At 41.9% G+C, this 18374-nt stretch overlaps 1 protein-coding gene across 1 annotated transcript in view; it reads right to left on the bottom strand.

The window, feature by feature from the left end:
• Window positions 1–4881: 4881 nt before the first annotated feature.
• The window catches only part of NECAB1 (N-terminal EF-hand calcium binding protein 1), a 342508-nt gene continuing 329015 nt past the window's right edge, over window positions 4882–18374 (bottom strand). The window contains exons 10-13 of the mRNA XM_069731596.1: window positions 16373–16485; window positions 13409–13486; window positions 10826–10917; window positions 4882–8606 (exon numbers count right to left, since the gene is read on the bottom strand). Coding sequence (XP_069587697.1) covers window positions 8578–8606; window positions 10826–10917; window positions 13409–13486; window positions 16373–16485 — 312 coding nt within the window. The 3' untranslated portion in view covers window positions 4882–8577. The remainder of the gene's footprint in view (window positions 8607–10825; window positions 10918–13408; window positions 13487–16372; window positions 16486–18374) is intronic.

Here is an 18374-nt window from a genome sequence, read left to right as displayed (position 1 = left end):
ACTCCCTCCTCCTTTGGATATCCACATAGTATATAGCAGCCATGTAGTATATAATACTGTCCACGTAGTATATAGCAGCCATGTAGTGTATAGTACTGCCCACGTAGTATATAGTAGCCATGTAGTATATAGTACTGTCCACGTAGTATATAGCAGCCATGTAGTATATAGTACTGTCCACGTATTATATAGCAGCCATGTAGTGTATAGTACTGCCCACGTAGTATATAGTAGCCATGTAGTATATAGTACTGCCCACGTCGTATATAGCAGCCATGTAGAATATAGTACTGCCCACGTAGTATATAGCAGCCATGTAGCCCACGCAGTATTTAGCAGTGTGGGCACATATTCCTGTTAAAAAAACAAAGAATTAAAATAAATAGTTACATACTCACCCCTGGGATCCAACGGCGCTGTGGCGATGGGCGCACGGCTGCCGCCATCTTCCGTTCCCGGATGCATTGCGAAATTACCCAGAAGACTTAGCGGTCTCGTGAGACCGCTAAGTCTTCTGGGTAATTTCGCAATGCATCTCTTGGAACGGAAGATGGCGGCAGGCGCGAGCGGCTCGGCGGACTACGGAGGGTGAGTATAGCAGGTTTTTTGTTTTTTTTATTATTGTCAACATTACATTTTTTTACTATTGATGCCGCATAGCGACGGTAACGGAGTGCGTTACCCGCAGCATAACGCGGTCCATTACCGCCGGCATTAACCCTGTGTTTGCGGTGGCTGGACGGGAGTATGCGGGCGCCAGGCAGTGACTGCGGGGAGTAAGGAGTGGCCATTTTCTTCCAGACTGTGCCCGTCGCTGATTGGTCATGGCTGTTTTGCCGCGACCAATCAGCGACTTGGATTTCCTTGACAGACAGAGGCCGCGACCAATGAATATCCGTGACAGACAGAAAGACGGAAGTGACCCTTAGACAATTATATAATAGATTGGGTAGGCAGTACAGCTTTTTTCTGTTATTCTGTTATTTTCTATTATTTCTATTATGTAACCCATTAGTAATATGTAACCCATTAGTAATAATACATGCTCCCCCTTTAGTCTTATTGCTAGGGCATTAGCACATTTAGCACTCTAAAACTAAATTATTTACACACATTACAGTTACTATATATATCCCGTAGTCTTAATTTATTCAATATTAGCATATTTAGCATCAAATATCACAATTAGACATATTAGTAGTAATATGTTCCTTAGTTTTGTTATCTTAGCTTTTGCACATTATACAATTGGTATACATTTGCTTTAGCACATTTAAATTTATGCACATAGACACTGGGCACTTTATTTTTTCTAATTTTTCAAACTGCTTACTAAATCTTACACCATGCCATTATTCTTGCCCGTTCTATAAGTTGATTCTGCCTGGAATAGAATGCGCTGGTTTGATCTGCTTGCTTCTGGACTTGTCTGTCCCCGGTATACTGGAGCTTGCTGACGCGCATAGCAACCGTTACCATGGCAGCCTGCTTGTTTTTGGCTCAACTACTGGAGTTGAGTCCTTTCCAGGGGAGTGGCTGAGGAACTTGGCGTGTTGCGTTTCCAAGGTAGTTTCAATTGCTCACGTGAGGCGCTTTGTGGTGTTTTGATTGGTCCCAAGGGATTTATAAGGTCCACTATCCCTCTTCCCCGACACTTCCCCTGTAGAAGTGTGGACGAAACGCGCGTCGGGGTGAAGGGACACGGCACTGAATCCACAACATCATGAAAGTACAATTGAGAGATTTTATGCTTACTTTCCACATGCTGCAATTTGCGGTCCTTTGCTTTTATTGATGTTTGTTGCTCTTAATTCAGGTCTATTACAGGCTATCAGAGTTGCCAGGTGGTGGTCTATGAAAGATGTAGATACACAGCCCTTATCCATTTGGCCTAGACACTTTTCATGCAGCATGAAGTTGCACACAGCATGATTTAATAGGAATAGGTGTTTTTTTCCTCTTCTATTAAACAGTATTGCACATTAATATACTATAGTACATTTTTCAATTTTGATGTGTTTCATGGAGTTTTTAGCAATGAATGTCTCTCACATCGGAGGTCATTAGATTGTTTTTAAATTTCTGGTTCTGTATTTTAAAAAAAATAAATAAAAGTTTATTGATATTAAAACCTTTTTTCTATTAGTGCTTATTCTGTTCACTCCCCCATGATGGAGGGATTATAGTGTAACGGACGGATGGTTGTCAAGCACATGATGTTTGGATCATTGACTGATTTAAAGTGCTACCGTGGCCTGCAGCATCTCCAGACGTGTCTCCCATCTGGAATGAGATTCTTTGGGAAATGCCCAGGCAGCATGCAGTCAACGTGGCAAAGCATTCCTCAGACATATATTAATAACCTCCTTGATGACAACCAAGGCGTGTTAGTGCGAGGATTTCATACTCTTACTCGATAGTGAAGATGTTTTGAAAACTGTTGTCATTAACACGTCTATCCGTCCTGTGATTTCCATAATCCCATCACTTTTTTTTCATTCTGGGTGTTGCAATTTTGATGTGAAAGCCATAAATCAATGCAAAAATAAACTTTATTGAACAATGAATAAAAACATTGACCACCAATACTTCTTAATACTGACTTGAGATATGTGACCAGCATCCTCCGATGTGTCAAAATACGTCAGATGCATCAGTCACAATCGACGTCGACCCCGAAATAGTGATTAGAATGTGAGGACTCTAGTTAACCCCACGAGCACCCTGAGATCATGATTATCTGATCCTGATGTTTGCCATGACAATTCACCACTAAATAATGGCCTTAGCGTCTCCCTACTGTAGTTGTCAGTTACATCCGGCCAGAGCGGACGGACGCGCACCCTGGCCCCTGATGGGCTGCTGCACTCTCGTGAATAACACAAGACTACCAGGGATATAACTGATTCTATCACAACTGTTGCACCCTGTATACTAAGTGGTACACTGCTGGGATCAAGATCTCAGCCTCTACATTATGCTGCTGTCAGATTACACACCAAAATGTCTTGACATATTCCCTTTAGAAAGTGCACAAAGAACCTCAAATGTATTTGTATAGTCTATAGCAATAATGCAGTTGAAAATTCATATATTCAATATATACATACATCTTAGTGCACTGTGCCTTGTGTTTGTAAGAACTAAAGTCCATCTTTGACCCTGTGATGCCTTCCATCAGGGCTGTCCAATAGGCTCTGTATATACCCTGCTGGTGTTGCACTTTTTTTAAGGAATCTGTCAGCAGGATTTTGCTTTTTAATCAGAGCAGCATGATATAGAGTCAGAGACGTGGATAACAATGATGTATCACTTACTAATCTGTGCTGTAATTTCAATAAAATCAGTGTTTTAACAACAGGAGATTATCATCACTACAGGACTAGGTGCCTCCTGTTCTGTGTAACTCTGCCCCCACCAGTGATTAGCATCTTTCTGCCTATGCACAGTGTACACAGAAAGCTGCCAATCAGTGGTGTGAGCGGGGTTATACAGAGCAGCATTCACATAACTGCTACATCTGCAGCAGAGAAGACTGTGATTACAGTGACATGTAAAAATTTGGACACCCCAGGTCAAAATTACTTATTGTGAACAGTTAAGCAAGTTGAAGATTAAATGATCTCTAAAAGGCCTAAAGTATTTATTTTGTATTTTAGGGGGAAAAAATCTATATTGTAATTTTTTGCATTTTTTTAATTTTAAAAAGGAAAATAGGCCTATGCAAAAGTTTTTGACACCCTTAGAGATTTGTGTGCTAAGATAACTTTGACCACGGTTTCAGACCTTAATTAGCCTGTTAGGATTAGGGCTTGTTCATCATCATTGCTAAGAAAGGCCAGGTCATGCACATTTATAAAAACCCATCCTCCTCTAACCTTGTGCCAAAAAATCACAGCAATGGATTCTTCTAAGCAGCTGCCTAGCACTCTGAAAATGGTGGAGGCCCACAAAGCAGAAGACGGCTATAGCAAGATGGCAAAGTGTTTTCAAGTTGCCTTTTCGTCTGTTTGAAAAGTAATTAAGAAATGCCAGTTAATAGGAAGAGTTTAGGTCAAGATAATGTCTGGAAGGCCAAAATTTCAGTGGGAGCTGCTAGGAGGATTGCTAGAGGCAAATCGGAACTCCCGCTTGACTGCAAAAGACCTTCAGAAAGATTTAGCAGACTTGAATTGTGGTACATTGATCTACTGTCCAGAGACACCTGCACAAATATGACCTTCATGGAAGAGACATCAGAAGAAAACCTCTCCTGTATCCTCACCATAAAATTCATCTTTAGAAGTATGTAAAAGAACATCTAAACAAGCCTGATGCATTTTGGAAACAAGTCCTGTGGACCGATGAAGCTAAAATAGAACTCTTTGGCCACAATGATAAAGCGGATTAGTGGAGAAAAAAGGACACAATTTCAGGAAAAGAACATCTCGAAAACCACTAACCTTTTTAGCACCTTGGACATATAGGTACATCCAAAGTCCTTCTCCCTGTTTGCTGTGGGCCAAGGCAATGAGACCACAACTTTTCAGGCACATGTCAGCTCATTTCATCAGCTGACATGTGCCCCTAACAGCTGAGGGTGGAATCGTGTTAAATTGTCTGACAGCTGCATTTAACATGATCACGTGTCACAAACCACACCCCTTGGCATGACAACCCGGGGTCTGCAGGAGACCCTTGTGGTTGTCAGTGCCGGATATCTTTAAGCGCCGCCCAGTGGCTGATGCTCCTAGCAAGTGAGCATTTCTGCTACAAGGAGCAGGGCTGACCTCTGCGGTGTGTAGCACAATCGATCAGAAGATCGAAGCTTCTTGTCTTCCATGGAGACTATTGAGGCTAGTACAACCCCTGGCAAAAATTATGGAATCACCAGCCTTGGAGGATGTTCATTCAGTTGTTTATTTTTTATTAAAAAAAAAGCAGATCACAGACATGGCACAAAACTACAGTCATTTCAAATGACAACTTTCTGGCTTTAATAAACACCAAAAGAAATCAAGAAAATCTGTATTTTCCATTACCTTCAATATTTACATTTTTCAGTTGATAGAGCTATGAGAGGGTTCATCTTTTGCAAAGTGAGCAGATGTTTCTATTGATATCAATTTGGGATGGATGTGATATTTTGATCACGTGTGGTGACGTTGTGACAACCATAAAAACCAATATTATGGCTGGATTTCAATGGAGTTATGTGATGGCATGCACAGGGGTCTCCAGCATACCTTTGGCTACCATAACAAACCATCAGCGCCTGCGATCATGTTGGTGCCATGACGGCATGCTGTTATCATACCAGTCATGAGTGCAGTTCAGATTCACCCACGGCTCTTAGAGGCAGATCCTGGCTGTGACAGGCAGCCGTTATCTGATAAGTACCATGCGGGCTCAGGGTGTGAGGCCGATCCATACACCTACTCCCAACTTGATGTCCAGAGTGGGTTTAAGGCAGGAACCATTTTCGCTCTCACTCCAAGAACTGCATGAGAAACGTGTGATTCCAGCCTGTAGGTATTTGAACATGACGTCTTTCAGGTGGATTTTGCCTGGAACCCACTCGAAAAAGAGCTCCCAGGTAAAACACCACCAGGGGTTTCCTGAAGCATCTTTGCCTTGGAGAAATCAACTGGTACGTTGGTGTCTAAAAGAAGGAGTATACCTGACATGTAGTGATGTATTGGGATAATGCTGCTCCTTCACCCTTGGAGACACCTACTGGAGAAGTGGCCATGCGTGTGATTTTTTTTAAAATTGCAATTCATTTATTTTTTGTTCCATTATTGCCTTGAATTTAGAGCATGTGGTGGAGAATTACTATGTGAAATACATCAGAAGAAACTTTCCTCCATGTCATGTATGACATTTATTATGGCATACTTTCAGAGTCTTGCTAAAGTTTATATGAAATGGGGGAGGCGCTAACAAACAAAAAGTTTGGGTAGAAAGTATGCAAAAAAAAAAAAATGGTGATGTAAAGACGGTTGGTAGACTTGGCCCATGTCAATATTTGGTTCCTTTTCTTTTACAAATTACAAATAAATGACACAATACAGCGAGAGAAATTACTACAAAGCACCGAACATAAGAAATGCTTTATTAAAATTTGACATCTAAATCTAAATTATGTGAAGGTTTACTCTTGTACGATCTAAGGTACAACTTTAAGATGAAGAACAACTTGTCAGCCGTGGTTGGTCAGTACGACGGGTACTTGTCACAATGACAGTGAAGTTACAGCAGCGGATATTCGAGTTGTTAAACTTTTCATATAATAACATATATGACGACAGTCTCACAAATGACGGATCTGGACCGGCGGTGGTTACTACTTTGGTCAGATCTGCACCCCCCATGTCTTAGCAACGCACAGACCTGTATAGAAGGTAATCTGTGGTACATGATAACACAAACCTTGCCCAGCACCCTGTGATACTAGATATTTCATGTTATAGAGAATTTCTCCTAACATGTGAAAATGCCTATGGAAATCCTTGTTGGGGCTTGATTTTGTGGTTGACCATTCCTGAATCTCTTAACATTGGTAAGTGTGAAGCAGGGTGATGACCACATGTGGCAGCCATTGCCCCCATAGTGCTTATCGCCAAGCGTTCAGAGGACTGGTGTGTAAATCTATTATAATGGAACACATGCGAGATGTTATTTTATGTGCTTCCCATAAGTGGTAATATTACTGGCAGTAATGGACAATATCACAGTAATATAAGGCATTTTCAATGCAAGATAATCATGAGCAAGCATTGTTAAAAACGCTTGTTTCACATTTATCTTGCCATGTAGACATGCTTGCTCGTTCATCGGATGGAATGATCTTTTGTGCAGCATCAGGGCTCATGCCGATGTCTGCGCAACATGGCCTGAGCACGGACATCAATGCACAGACTGGCCCCAAATCTCCTGACCGAAGTGTGACAGCCTCGTAGAATTATACGAATCCACTCGGGTCAGGAGTCCCTTGGCCAGCATGTGCATTGAGGTCTGTGCTAAGGCCATGTTGCACAGACGTCTGCATGAGCCCTTAAAGATTGTTCTCGGTGCCATGTCATCCTGCAAGCAGCTGGTGAGAACTATGGCAGCCTAGGTGCCCTGAGCAATATGCTTCATCCTCTTTGATCTGCCTGTCCATTCTAACAACCACTGATTAATAATACGGTAATATGCCGATAGCAGTCATATCGTGCCGGTGGTCGTATCGTGCCTGTGGTCGTATCGTGCCGGTGGTCGTAATGTGCTGGTGGTCGGTCCATGAAAGCGGAGCTTAAGACTTTTTGTAGAAATATTGATTGATTCTTAGCAATCAAGCTATAGTAGCAGTCCTAACGAAAATCCTAAGTAATATGAAATCCTGTGGCCTGCCGCTCTCACTCCTCCCAAAAAAACTAAAGAGCTAAAAAGTTGAGCAAAAAGAACCACAGGACCCGTACCATAGCCCTATGAACCTCTTACTACCTGCGGAATCCTGTAAGGCTATGTTCCCATGATGAGTTTTTTAAGCTGCTTATTTTGAAATAAATGCAAGTAAAATATTTTACGTAATGTGCAGAAATGGTGCAAATAATCTGCAATATTAAAAATTCACAAAAAGCTCGTCGTGGGAACATAGCCTAATTTGTAAGTCCAAAGCAATGTTATGCATACTTTGCACTGCAATAACGACAGAGAAGGTTTTCAGGGCTTTGGTTCAGCGGCCACAGAGTACCAACATGGCCACTGGAGCTACTAAAAATTTTATTGTACCTTTAGGTTGCATTCACACATAGGTTGTACATTACTGTGTGCGGTCTATTTTTTTTTCGGAATCCACAAATTCTGCATGTGTTATATGCAGATTTTGGTGCAGATTTCACACTTTATATTTCTTGCTATATTTTCTATCCAGATATTGTCCAGTACATGGGATTTTGACTACCCCATCCACTTGTACTGCAAATTGCCATAGTTTTGTCAAGCAGAATCCACACATTACCTGGACTGATGGACTAAGCCTTAGCCGTTGGCTGTCGAAGACTTAGTTGAACTTCGCCAGGAAACTATTAACCAGATTCATCAAGACCGTTTATCTTCACGCCGATCTTGATGATTGGACGGGAGATAGTGCACACCTCTTGATGAATCTGGGGTATCTAACAAGCGGTGTACACCTCAGTGTGCGCTTCACCATGGTCCCTGCTGGAGTAATGAATGCCACCTTTCATCATCAAGCGGCAGTCGCCATGCCCCTATCACGCCCCAGCCTTGCCCACTTTGTCGGAGCTTGGTGAAAATGACTTGAGAACACCAAATTTCACAAAATTTGTGCTCAGCCTTCAGTTGCACTTCTCCTACTTCTCTCAAAACTTTTTTTTACACCGTGTTTCTACGTTTTTTCTGGAAGTGAGTAAAGCAACACCTGATACTTTAAGCAGATCCAACCAATGCAGAACTAATCCAAATTTCTGTATGTAACATATGTAATTTGTCTAAACGATACAGAGGGGGAGATACAATAGTACAGGTTTCTTGATATATGATGTCAGGGTATGTCCTCCTCACCGCTCGTCTGTGGGACGCTGTGCACCTCTAATTATTATTGAGGACCCACCAAGAAGCTGTAAAGAAGGGGAGACAAAAATCAGGTTACAAACAAACATGTAAATCCCTTAAAACAAGAGAGTCCTAAGGATAGAGCTAATGGCTCAATAAGACCGGACATGGCAGATGGTCCTGACAAAATAGTCTTTTTTTTTTACAGTGGAATTAAAGAATAAGGTTAAAGGGAACCTGTCACCCCGTTTTTTCAAGAAGAGCTAAAAATAGCGTTAAATAGGGGCAGAGCTGTGCTTTACATTAGTATATTTTGGAGCCTTTATTCCCCACCTATGCTGCCGAAATACCTTTGTAAAGTCGCCGTTTTGGGCTGTCACTCACGCTGGTCAGGTCATATGGGCGTGGTGACAGCGCTGTTTCTCCCCCAGATCTCCGTGTTCGCATCTCGGCTGCAGGAAAATGGCCGCCGCGATCGCCATCTGCGCACGCGCGGCATCCCGCGGCCATTTTCCTGAAGCCCCGGGAAGCCGAGAAGAACCATCTGCACACGCGCGGCCTCGCAAAGATGGCCGCGCCCACCGATAAGCGGCTGAATAGCGCAGATCGCGCTATTTTCCTTCAAGCTGCGCAGTGGATTCGCCACTTGGACATGTGCACACCACTACGCCACCAATGGAGATATGGGGGAGAAACAGCGCTGTCACCACGCCCATATGACCTGACCAGCGTGAGTGACAGCCCAAAACGGCGACTTTACAAAGGTATTTTGGCAGCATAGGTGGGGAATAAAGGCTCCAAAATACACTAATGTAAAGCACAGCTCTGCCCCTATTTAACGCTATTTTTAGCTCTTCTTGAAAAAACGGGGTGACAGGTTCCCTTTAAAAAATGTATATTATAGATATTGTAAAAAAAACAACCTAAACATTATGAGAGCGTAGGAGTTAAAGTTTTGCTTTGAAACCTTTAAGTAAGATTTGGTCAAAGCATTTTTATTTAGAAGGAACATAATTAGCTGAATAAAGTCCCCCATGTGCAGTCAGCGGCACATCACGTCCCTATAAATTCTCCTGTTCTGAAAGGTCCTGGAGTCTGTAACACCACTAAGCAAGTAATATGAAGACCAAGAAGGCCTCCAAAAGTCAAAGAAGTCCTCTATAAGTCAGAGACAAAGTGGTGGAGAAATATAGATCATGGTTGGGTAATAAAATATTCCAAGCTTTGAACATCCCATGGAGCACCGTGAAATGCAATATAAACGGAATGGAAAGAATATGGTACAACTATGACCTGACAAAAGGCGTCCACCCACCAAAATCAAGGGAAGGATTAACCTAGGATACATCAAAGACACCTAAGACACTGAAGTAACTGAAAGGATCCACAGCTGAGATGGAAGTGTCTGTCCACAGGGCCTCTATACACTCTACAGAGAAGAGTGGACAGAGATAAAACATTGCTTAAAGAAAGTAAGAAGAAAGCATTTGGATTTTGCCAAACCGCATATGGCAGACTCTCCAAATACATGGATGAAGGCCCTCTGGTCAGAGGAAGCTAAACCTGAACTGTTTGATCATCACAGGAAATGTTGTCTATGGCACAAACCCAATATTCTCCATCACCCCAAGAGCACCATTCCCACAGTGAAGCATATAGAGACATACCTCGGTAAGCGTACATCTGAATTTCACACAACAAAGGTGGTTCCACGCAGTATTGACTTTCGGGGGTTGAATATTTATGCACAATAAAGGTCTCCGTTTTTTATTGTGTCACCGTAAAGAAATGCTTTGCACCTTTGAATCATACATCATGGCTACATCTTTGAAGGTAAAAAAAAAATCCCCCCAACTCTTTTAATTCGAGGGTATAATGCTACAACATAGGAAACATACCAAGGGGGGAAAACTTGCGTTATAATCCTGCCTGTGATGATGATGAAAAGTAATGTCTACCCAATAGAAAATAGTCTGTTTTTATAAATCGCAATGAAAACTTTGTTTTCATCATTTTTTATGTAAATAATAGTAATAATATGGAAAATTCCAAAATCTACTTTTTTTTTTTACCATGTTTGATATAATATTGTGATGTGCAGAACGTAGCTTCCTGACCACACAATCCATCTAATGGAGGTAAGAAAACTTCATATAGAGAACTTCCGTAGGGTTTCCAGTAAAATGAAGGAAACTGGTCTCCGCTCTGAGTCAGGTGGTCTCGAGCGAGCTGGGTTGTGGTAGAGTTTGCCATCTACGAATGCAGTGATGATAATTATACCTACCAGGTACCAGCATCGTTGTTATCAGTTCTGGGGTTTCCAGGAAATCAACATTGCTCCTCTGAAATGTCTTGCTGTAATTGGCTTGGAGGTGGCTGTGTAAACATGAAACTCTTATTATAGGCAATTTAGCTCCCACCTAATCTGCATTTTGGTCATAGAACGTTGGAGTTGTAAGGGACCTCCAGGGTCATCGCATCCAAGCCGCTGCTCAATGTAGGAGTCACTAAACCATCTCAGACAGATGTCTGTCTGACTTTGTTGATCACATTAAAGGGAACAGTCAGCACTTTTTAACATGTAGAAGTAATGAGCCTCTCACCTAGCCAAACCAGTTCTCATACTTTGCACTGACGAGGGGTCCATACCCCGAAACACCGTGTCTGCAAATTGAGATTCTGATTTGGAAGTCATATTGGAAGACTCGTGAAAGGTCAATAATGACTGATAGGATTGCTGCTTCCAACAGTTGGCGCTATAGAGTCCTCTTCTTCTCTGAGGACCCAATTTGCATATTAAATGGCCTTGAATAAAAATAATAACTTTTTTCCAGAGAACTGACTTGTCAGTCATGAGAAATGTAGTGTAGCAGCCATATGCGAATCAAGCCAGAAGTGCACTGGGGGTGTGCCACTTTAATTTACTTCCAAGTGCAATGACACTCCCCCTGTGCACTTCCTGCCTGATTTCCATGTGTTTTCTAGATTTCTAATAATTGGCACATGGGATCTCTTCAAGAAAAGATGGCAATTTCATTGGGTATAAGTAAACCATTACTACCACATGTAAATATATGCAGATACAGCAACAAGAAAAAAAAGCGACAAAAAAGTCGCAGCCAGCTCACCAACCAGACCATCGAAAGCGGAGCACGGGAGCCCGTCCTGATCCAGACGTCCAGCAGCAGCACTTCCAACAAAGTAGACACTCCAGCTCCAGCAAGATGGATAAAAAGTTGCAAATTTTATTAATCGAAAGTGGCAATAAAAGCAGAAAAATTCCTTACAACAAGTGGACCAGACAGGTGATTGTAAGAAAACGGCTACGCGTTTCGACCTATAGCGGTCTTACTCATGACCGCTATAGGTCGAAACGCGTAGCCGTTTTCTTACAATCACCTGTCTGGTCCACTTGTAAGGAATTTTTCTGCTTTTATTGCCACTTTGGATTAATAAGCTGGAGTGTCTACTTTGTTGGAAGTGCTAAATATATGCAGATTGTTTCCATTTATTTCCACTGCAGATTTCGCTACGGTATTTCCACTGAGGGACGTCTGCAACAGTAATGCATGTGTGAACAAATCCTACAACCTGAGGTATACTGTAAGCTAATACATAGTAACATAGTAACATAGTTAGTAAGGCCGAAAAAAGACATTTGTCCATCCAGTTCAGCCTATATTCCATCATAATAAATCCTCAGATCTACGTCCTTCTACAGAACCTAATTGTATGATACAATATTGTTCTGCTCCAGGAAGACATCCAGGCCTCTCTTGAACCCCTCGACTGAGTTCGCCATCACCACCTCCTCAGGCAAGCAATTCCAGATTCTCACTGCCCTAACAGTAAAGAATCCTCTTCTATGTTGGTGGAAAAACCTTCTCTCCTCCAGACGCAAAGAATGCCCCCTTGTGCCCGTCACCTTCCTTGGTATAAACAGATCCTCAGCGAGATATTTGTATTGTCCCCTTATATACTTATACATGGTTATTAGATCGCCCCTCAGTCGTCTTTTTTCTAGACTAAATAATCCTAATTTCGCTAATCTATCTGGGTATTGTAGTTCTCCCATCCCCTTTATTAATTTTGTTGCCCTCCTTTGTACTCTCTCTAGTTCCATTATATCCTTCCTGAGCACCGGTGCCCAAAACTGGACACAGTACTCCATGTGCGGTCTAACTAGGGATTTGTACAGAGGCAGTATAATGCTCTCATCATGTGTATCCAGACCTCTTTTAATGCACCCCATGATCCTGTTTGCCTTGGCAGCTGCTGCCTGGCACTGGCTGCTCCAGGTAAGTTTATCATTAACTAGGATCCCCAAGTCCTTCTCCCTGTCAGATTTACCCAGTGGTTTCCCGTTCAGTGTGTAATGGTGACATTGATTCCTTCTTCCCATGTGTATAACCTTACATTTATCATTGTTAAACCTCATCTGCCACCTTTCAGCCCAAGTTTCCATGAAACTTCCATGAAAATGGCCTGTGTTGCTCAGTCTTAAAATTACCTCTACGCTATAATACTAGATACGGGTGGATCAATTCTCGAACCTCCAGTCCATCCTCCAGGATCAGAGTCTCTGACTCTTGGGCAGGAGCTTGTGAATCTTACAACTTTTGGGATCCCCATTGCGGCTTTTGATCAGCGGAGTTGGAACTACATCGTGTGTGCGTTGCACCGCAGTGTCATCACACCAGTCGGGCTAATCAAAAGCCGCGCTGGGAATTTTGAAAAGGTAAGAGATATGGAAGCCTCTTGCCCAGCAGTCCGAGACCACTGATCTGGCCGATGGACAGGAATTTTGCCAACCGTTTCCACATGTCACACATCATACATATCAATAGGAGTAACTTGCTTCACTTACTTCTTCCATGTGTTACTGCTTTCCCAAAATTCATAGATGATAAAACGAGACTCGTTGGAAAGCCTCTGAATGGAAACACTGTAGGATAGAAAGGGATGTTTAGTCCTGTATACCTGGATGTCGCTCATGCAGATCAATAGTTTATGACTGCTTCCCATGTACGTACTCTGACTTACAGAAGGGGAACACATTCACTGACCGCCAGCCCTTGTCTATACATGGTAAGGACATAGCGTTTAGGGCTGGGTTCACATGGGTAATTGTGCAGCGTGGGGAAAACTGCCTGCAATTTACTGTAGATGTCTGGAGAATTTGCATTGCATGATTTTTATTTCGGAAACTTTTTTTTAATGAATTTCCATCTTTAGAAACTTTGTGGCCAACAGACACTACGCAAGACAGTTCTAATTTTATGGAGGGCACTGTGGCTATCAATGTCATGAGGGCTTACTATGGTTGTAATTTTATGGAGGGCACTGTGGCTATCAATGTCTTATGAGGGCTTACTATGGTTGTAATTTTATGGAGGGCACTGTGGCTATCAATGTTATGAGGGGTTACTATGGTTGTAATTTTATGGAGGGCACTGTGGCTATCAATGTTATGAGGGGTTACTATGGTTGCAATTTTATGGAGGGCACTGTGGCTATCAATGTTATGAGGGCTTACTATGGTTGCAATTTTATGGAGGGCACTGTGGCTATCAATGTTATGAGGGCTTACTATGGTTGTAATTTTATGGAGGGCACTGTGGCTATCAATGTTATGAGGGGTTACTATGGTTGCAATTTTATGGAGGGCACTGTGGCTATCAATGTTATGAGGGCTTACTATGGTTGTAATTTTATGGAGGGCACTGTGGCTATCAATGTTATGAGGGGTTACTATGGTTGCAATTTTATGGAGGGCACTGTGGCTATCAATGTTATGAGGGGTTACTATGGTTGCAATTTTATGGAGGGCACTGTGGCTATCAATGTTATGAGGGCTTACTATGGTTGCAATTTTATGGAGGGCACTGTGGCTATCAATGTTATGAGGGCTTACTATGGTTGCAATTTTATGGAGGGCACTGTAGCTATTAATGTTATGAGGGGTTACTATGGTTGCAATTTTATGGAGGGCACTGTGGCTATCAATGTTATGAGGGCTTACTATGGTTGCAATTTTATGGAGGACACTGTGGCTATCAATGTTATGAGGGGTTACTATGGTTGTAATTTTATGGAGGGCACTGTGGCTATCAATGTTATGAGGGGTTACTATGGTTGCAATTTTATGGAGGGCACTGTGGCTATCAATGTTATGAGGGCTTACTATGGTTGCAATTTTATGGAGGGCACTGTGGCTATCAATGTTATGAGGGCTTACTATGGTTGCAATTTTATGGAGGGCACTGTAGCTATTAATGTCATGAGGGCTTACTATGGTTGTAATTTTATGGAGGGCACTGTGGCTATCAATGTTATGAGGGGTTACTATGGTTGCAATTTTATGGAGGGCACTGTGGCTATCAATGTTATGAGGGCTTACTATGGTTGTAATTTTATGGAGGGCACTGTGGCTATCAATGTTATGAGGGCTTACTATGGTTGCAATTTTATGGAGGGCACTGTGGCTATCAATGTTATGAGGGCTTACTATGGTTGCAATTTTATGGAGGGCACTGTAGCTATTAATGTTATGAGGGGTTACTATGGTTGCAATTTTATGGAGGGCACTGTGGCTATCAATGTTATGAGGGCTTACTATGGTTGCAATTTTATGGAGGACACTGTGGCTATCAATGTTATGAGGGGTTACTATGGTTGTAATTTTATGGAGGGCACTGTGGCTATCAATGTTATGAGGGGTTACTATGGTTGCAATTTTATGGAGGGCACTGTGGCTATCAATGTTATGAGGGCTTACTATGGTTGCAATTTTATGGAGGGCACTGTGGCTATCAATGTTATGAGGGCTTACTATGGTTGCAATTTTATGGAGGGCACTGTAGCTATTAATGTTATGAGGGGTTACTATGGTTGCAATTTTATGGAGGGCACTGTGGCTATCAATGTTATGAGGGGTTACTATGGTTGCAATTTTATGGAGGGCACTGTGGCTATCAATGTTATGAGGGCTTACTATGGTTGTAATTTTATGGAGGGCACTGTGGCTATCAATGTTATGAGGGCTTACTATGGTTGCAATTTTATGGAGGGCACTGTGGCTATCAATGTTATGAGGGCTTACTATGGTTGCAATTTTATGGAGGGCACTGTAGCTATTAATGTTATGAGGGGTTACTATGGTTGCAATTTTATGGAGGACACTGTGGCTATCCCTGGTTTTCAAAAGTACCGTGATTGTCCCGCAGTTTATGTGGTGTCAGCATAGATGCACCTTTTCATGGTGCTGCCACTTTATCTTACTAGTACTATAAAAAGCTATTGAGTTTCTAAATACTTTATAGTAAAAGGTTCAACTGGTCTTAAAAACATCGTCGTCCTACATTACCTAAAGGAAATCTGTCAACAGGTTTTTGCTACGTATTCTGAGAACAGCATGATATAGGTGCTGAGACCCTGATTCCAGTGATGTGTATAAGGCACACCAACCAAGGCCTGTAAAACCCAATTCACACCACTGAATGGCAGCTTTCCATGTACATTGACAGCTGCTAATAAGTGGTGTGGGCAGGGTTATCCAGAGAAGAAGGACTAGGTGGCACCAGGCAGCTAGTCCTGTATTGATAATCTCCTGCTGATAAAACACTAATTTTACTGAAACAGCTTAGTAAGTGACACATGACTAAAATCAGAGTCTCTGCCCCTACATTTTGCTGCTCTCAGTGTACGTATCAAAAACCTACTGACAGATTCCCTTTAAAACCTTCGTTCTATCCCAATTTAATTACTGGTAATGGTGGAAATTCATTATACAGATGCTAAGATCACAGGTGACAGACGCACAATACTTAACTGCAAACATCCTGTCTCACTGTTAACAGACTCCACATAGTGTTTTAGGGAAAGACGGAATTCTTCCAGCTCCTCGGTTATCACAGAGAGCTGCCGCTGAACAATCATTATGTGCTAAGGAATTGGAAAAAGATTGACATCATTTCACAATCATATAAAGAACGAGCCGCTAATCACACAGGGCAAAGGGATCGGAGGATAAATTCCATGTGCCTCGCCGACACATGGACATCTGATGTCGGAAATTCTTTGGAGCATGAAAAATCCGCTAGGTTCTCTTAAATTTTAAATGATCGTTTGTTATAAGACTGGGCGCTACTCCGTTTATTTGATATATTTTTATATCTTTTTCACAGTTCACTCACAAATGAGAAAGAGGAGGATGATTGTTCTGACACTGACATGTCTATTAGGGACTGAATAATATAGGACAATTCTAATGTTCAGAAGTTTTGTTCTAGATTGGAAATAGATCTAAAGGCTATGCACGTAAACGGGGATGAGCTGCAATACCGAGCACAACCCACTGACAAAAGGGGCGCTGTTGCTGGAAGTAGTAGACACCTTTTTCTAATCCTGGGAGGTCTCTGTAATAATATAGTGTTGGTGTCTCAGATAATGGTCACTGATGACTGTCTTACGATTCAATCAGTCGGTGATTTTGCTCGTTCACAAAGAAGACTGATACTGAGTGTTATGGTTGAAATTTTCATCAGCGTTTGGTTCATTTTTACCAGCAGTTTCATCTATTTTTATAGCACGTGAAAAGGTTTCTGAAGCATCTTCTATGGAACAAATATGAATGTCGCACGGTATTAAGATGCAAATAAGATGGCGTCCGTGCGCTGTGTAATTTTTTCATGGACCCATAGACTTATCACTGTGTTTTGGGGCAGACCACTCCGTTTGCAAATAAAAAATAAAAAAGGCATGTGAACAGCATAGCCTATCATGTGTAGGATTGCAGAGAACTGATGGGTTTTTGTGGAAGTCGGGCCACCTCTGTCGCCCCCATCGTTGTCCTCCTATGAAGCTCAGTCATGTGGGTGGACTTCATAGGAAATGTCTTTTTCAATGTACTGTATGCTCCAATACTGTCTATGTGGATAGAAAAATAAAAAAAGTTATCGCTTTTGGAAGAAGGAGAAGAAAAAAATGAAAGGGAAAAACACAAAGTCTCCTAGACATATTAGACTAATATGTTTTTCAGGAGATTTTTCAGGAATTTTTTTCAGGAGTCTCATTACCATCATAGACAGATTACAATGAAAGGTAACATTTCTATATGTAGTACATAACACCACTCACAATTGGTGATGGTTACAGCTCACCTCCTCACCCTCCCTGCACAATTACCTCTGTTTGTAATTCAATGCAACTCAATAGGGTCTAAAGTCTAATGCTTGCATCTAAGGAGTTGCTGAAAAGAGCAGGAAGTAGGAGGATAATATTAGCCTTAGTTTGAAAATTGCAAGATGGTGATATGAAAAAAAAAAGATTATCAAGAATGTTTATACATACAGTATATTTATAAAAACATGATTTAAACAATAGGTCATGTTGTGAGCTGGTACCCCTTGTACAAGAAGAGTTCTAAAATAAGAAAAACTAATCACCTTAAGAACCCTTTCAGACGTCACTATGTCCAGTATGTGGGGTGACAGTTTTCACAAGTACCGGAGACAGTTACACGCATAGACCCATTCAAGGGAAAGGATCTGTGCACATGTCAGTGTGTTTCCACGGACCGTGTATCCATGGGCAAAAACATGCTCACATGTCCGTTTTTTAACAGCGCAGGATGCAAAACGTCCCGCACACCTACACACATGTGACATCCGTGTGTCATCAGTGTGAAACATACCGACACCTGGGAAGCAGTGATACAGTAAGCACTGTTCCCCTGGGCCAGGTGCCGAAGACGGCTCTCTTCATTTTCCCCTGCTCTGCCAGTGATCAGCATGAGAAGGGGAGAATGTTGAGAGTAATAATCAACTGATGAC

This window comes from Ranitomeya imitator, chromosome 6, assembly GCF_032444005.1.
Source record: "Ranitomeya imitator isolate aRanImi1 chromosome 6, aRanImi1.pri, whole genome shotgun sequence".
NCBI lineage: Eukaryota > Metazoa > Chordata > Amphibia > Anura > Dendrobatidae > Ranitomeya > Ranitomeya imitator.
Note: the sequence above shows the minus strand (reverse complement) of the source record. Positions and strands in the feature narration are given on the sequence as shown.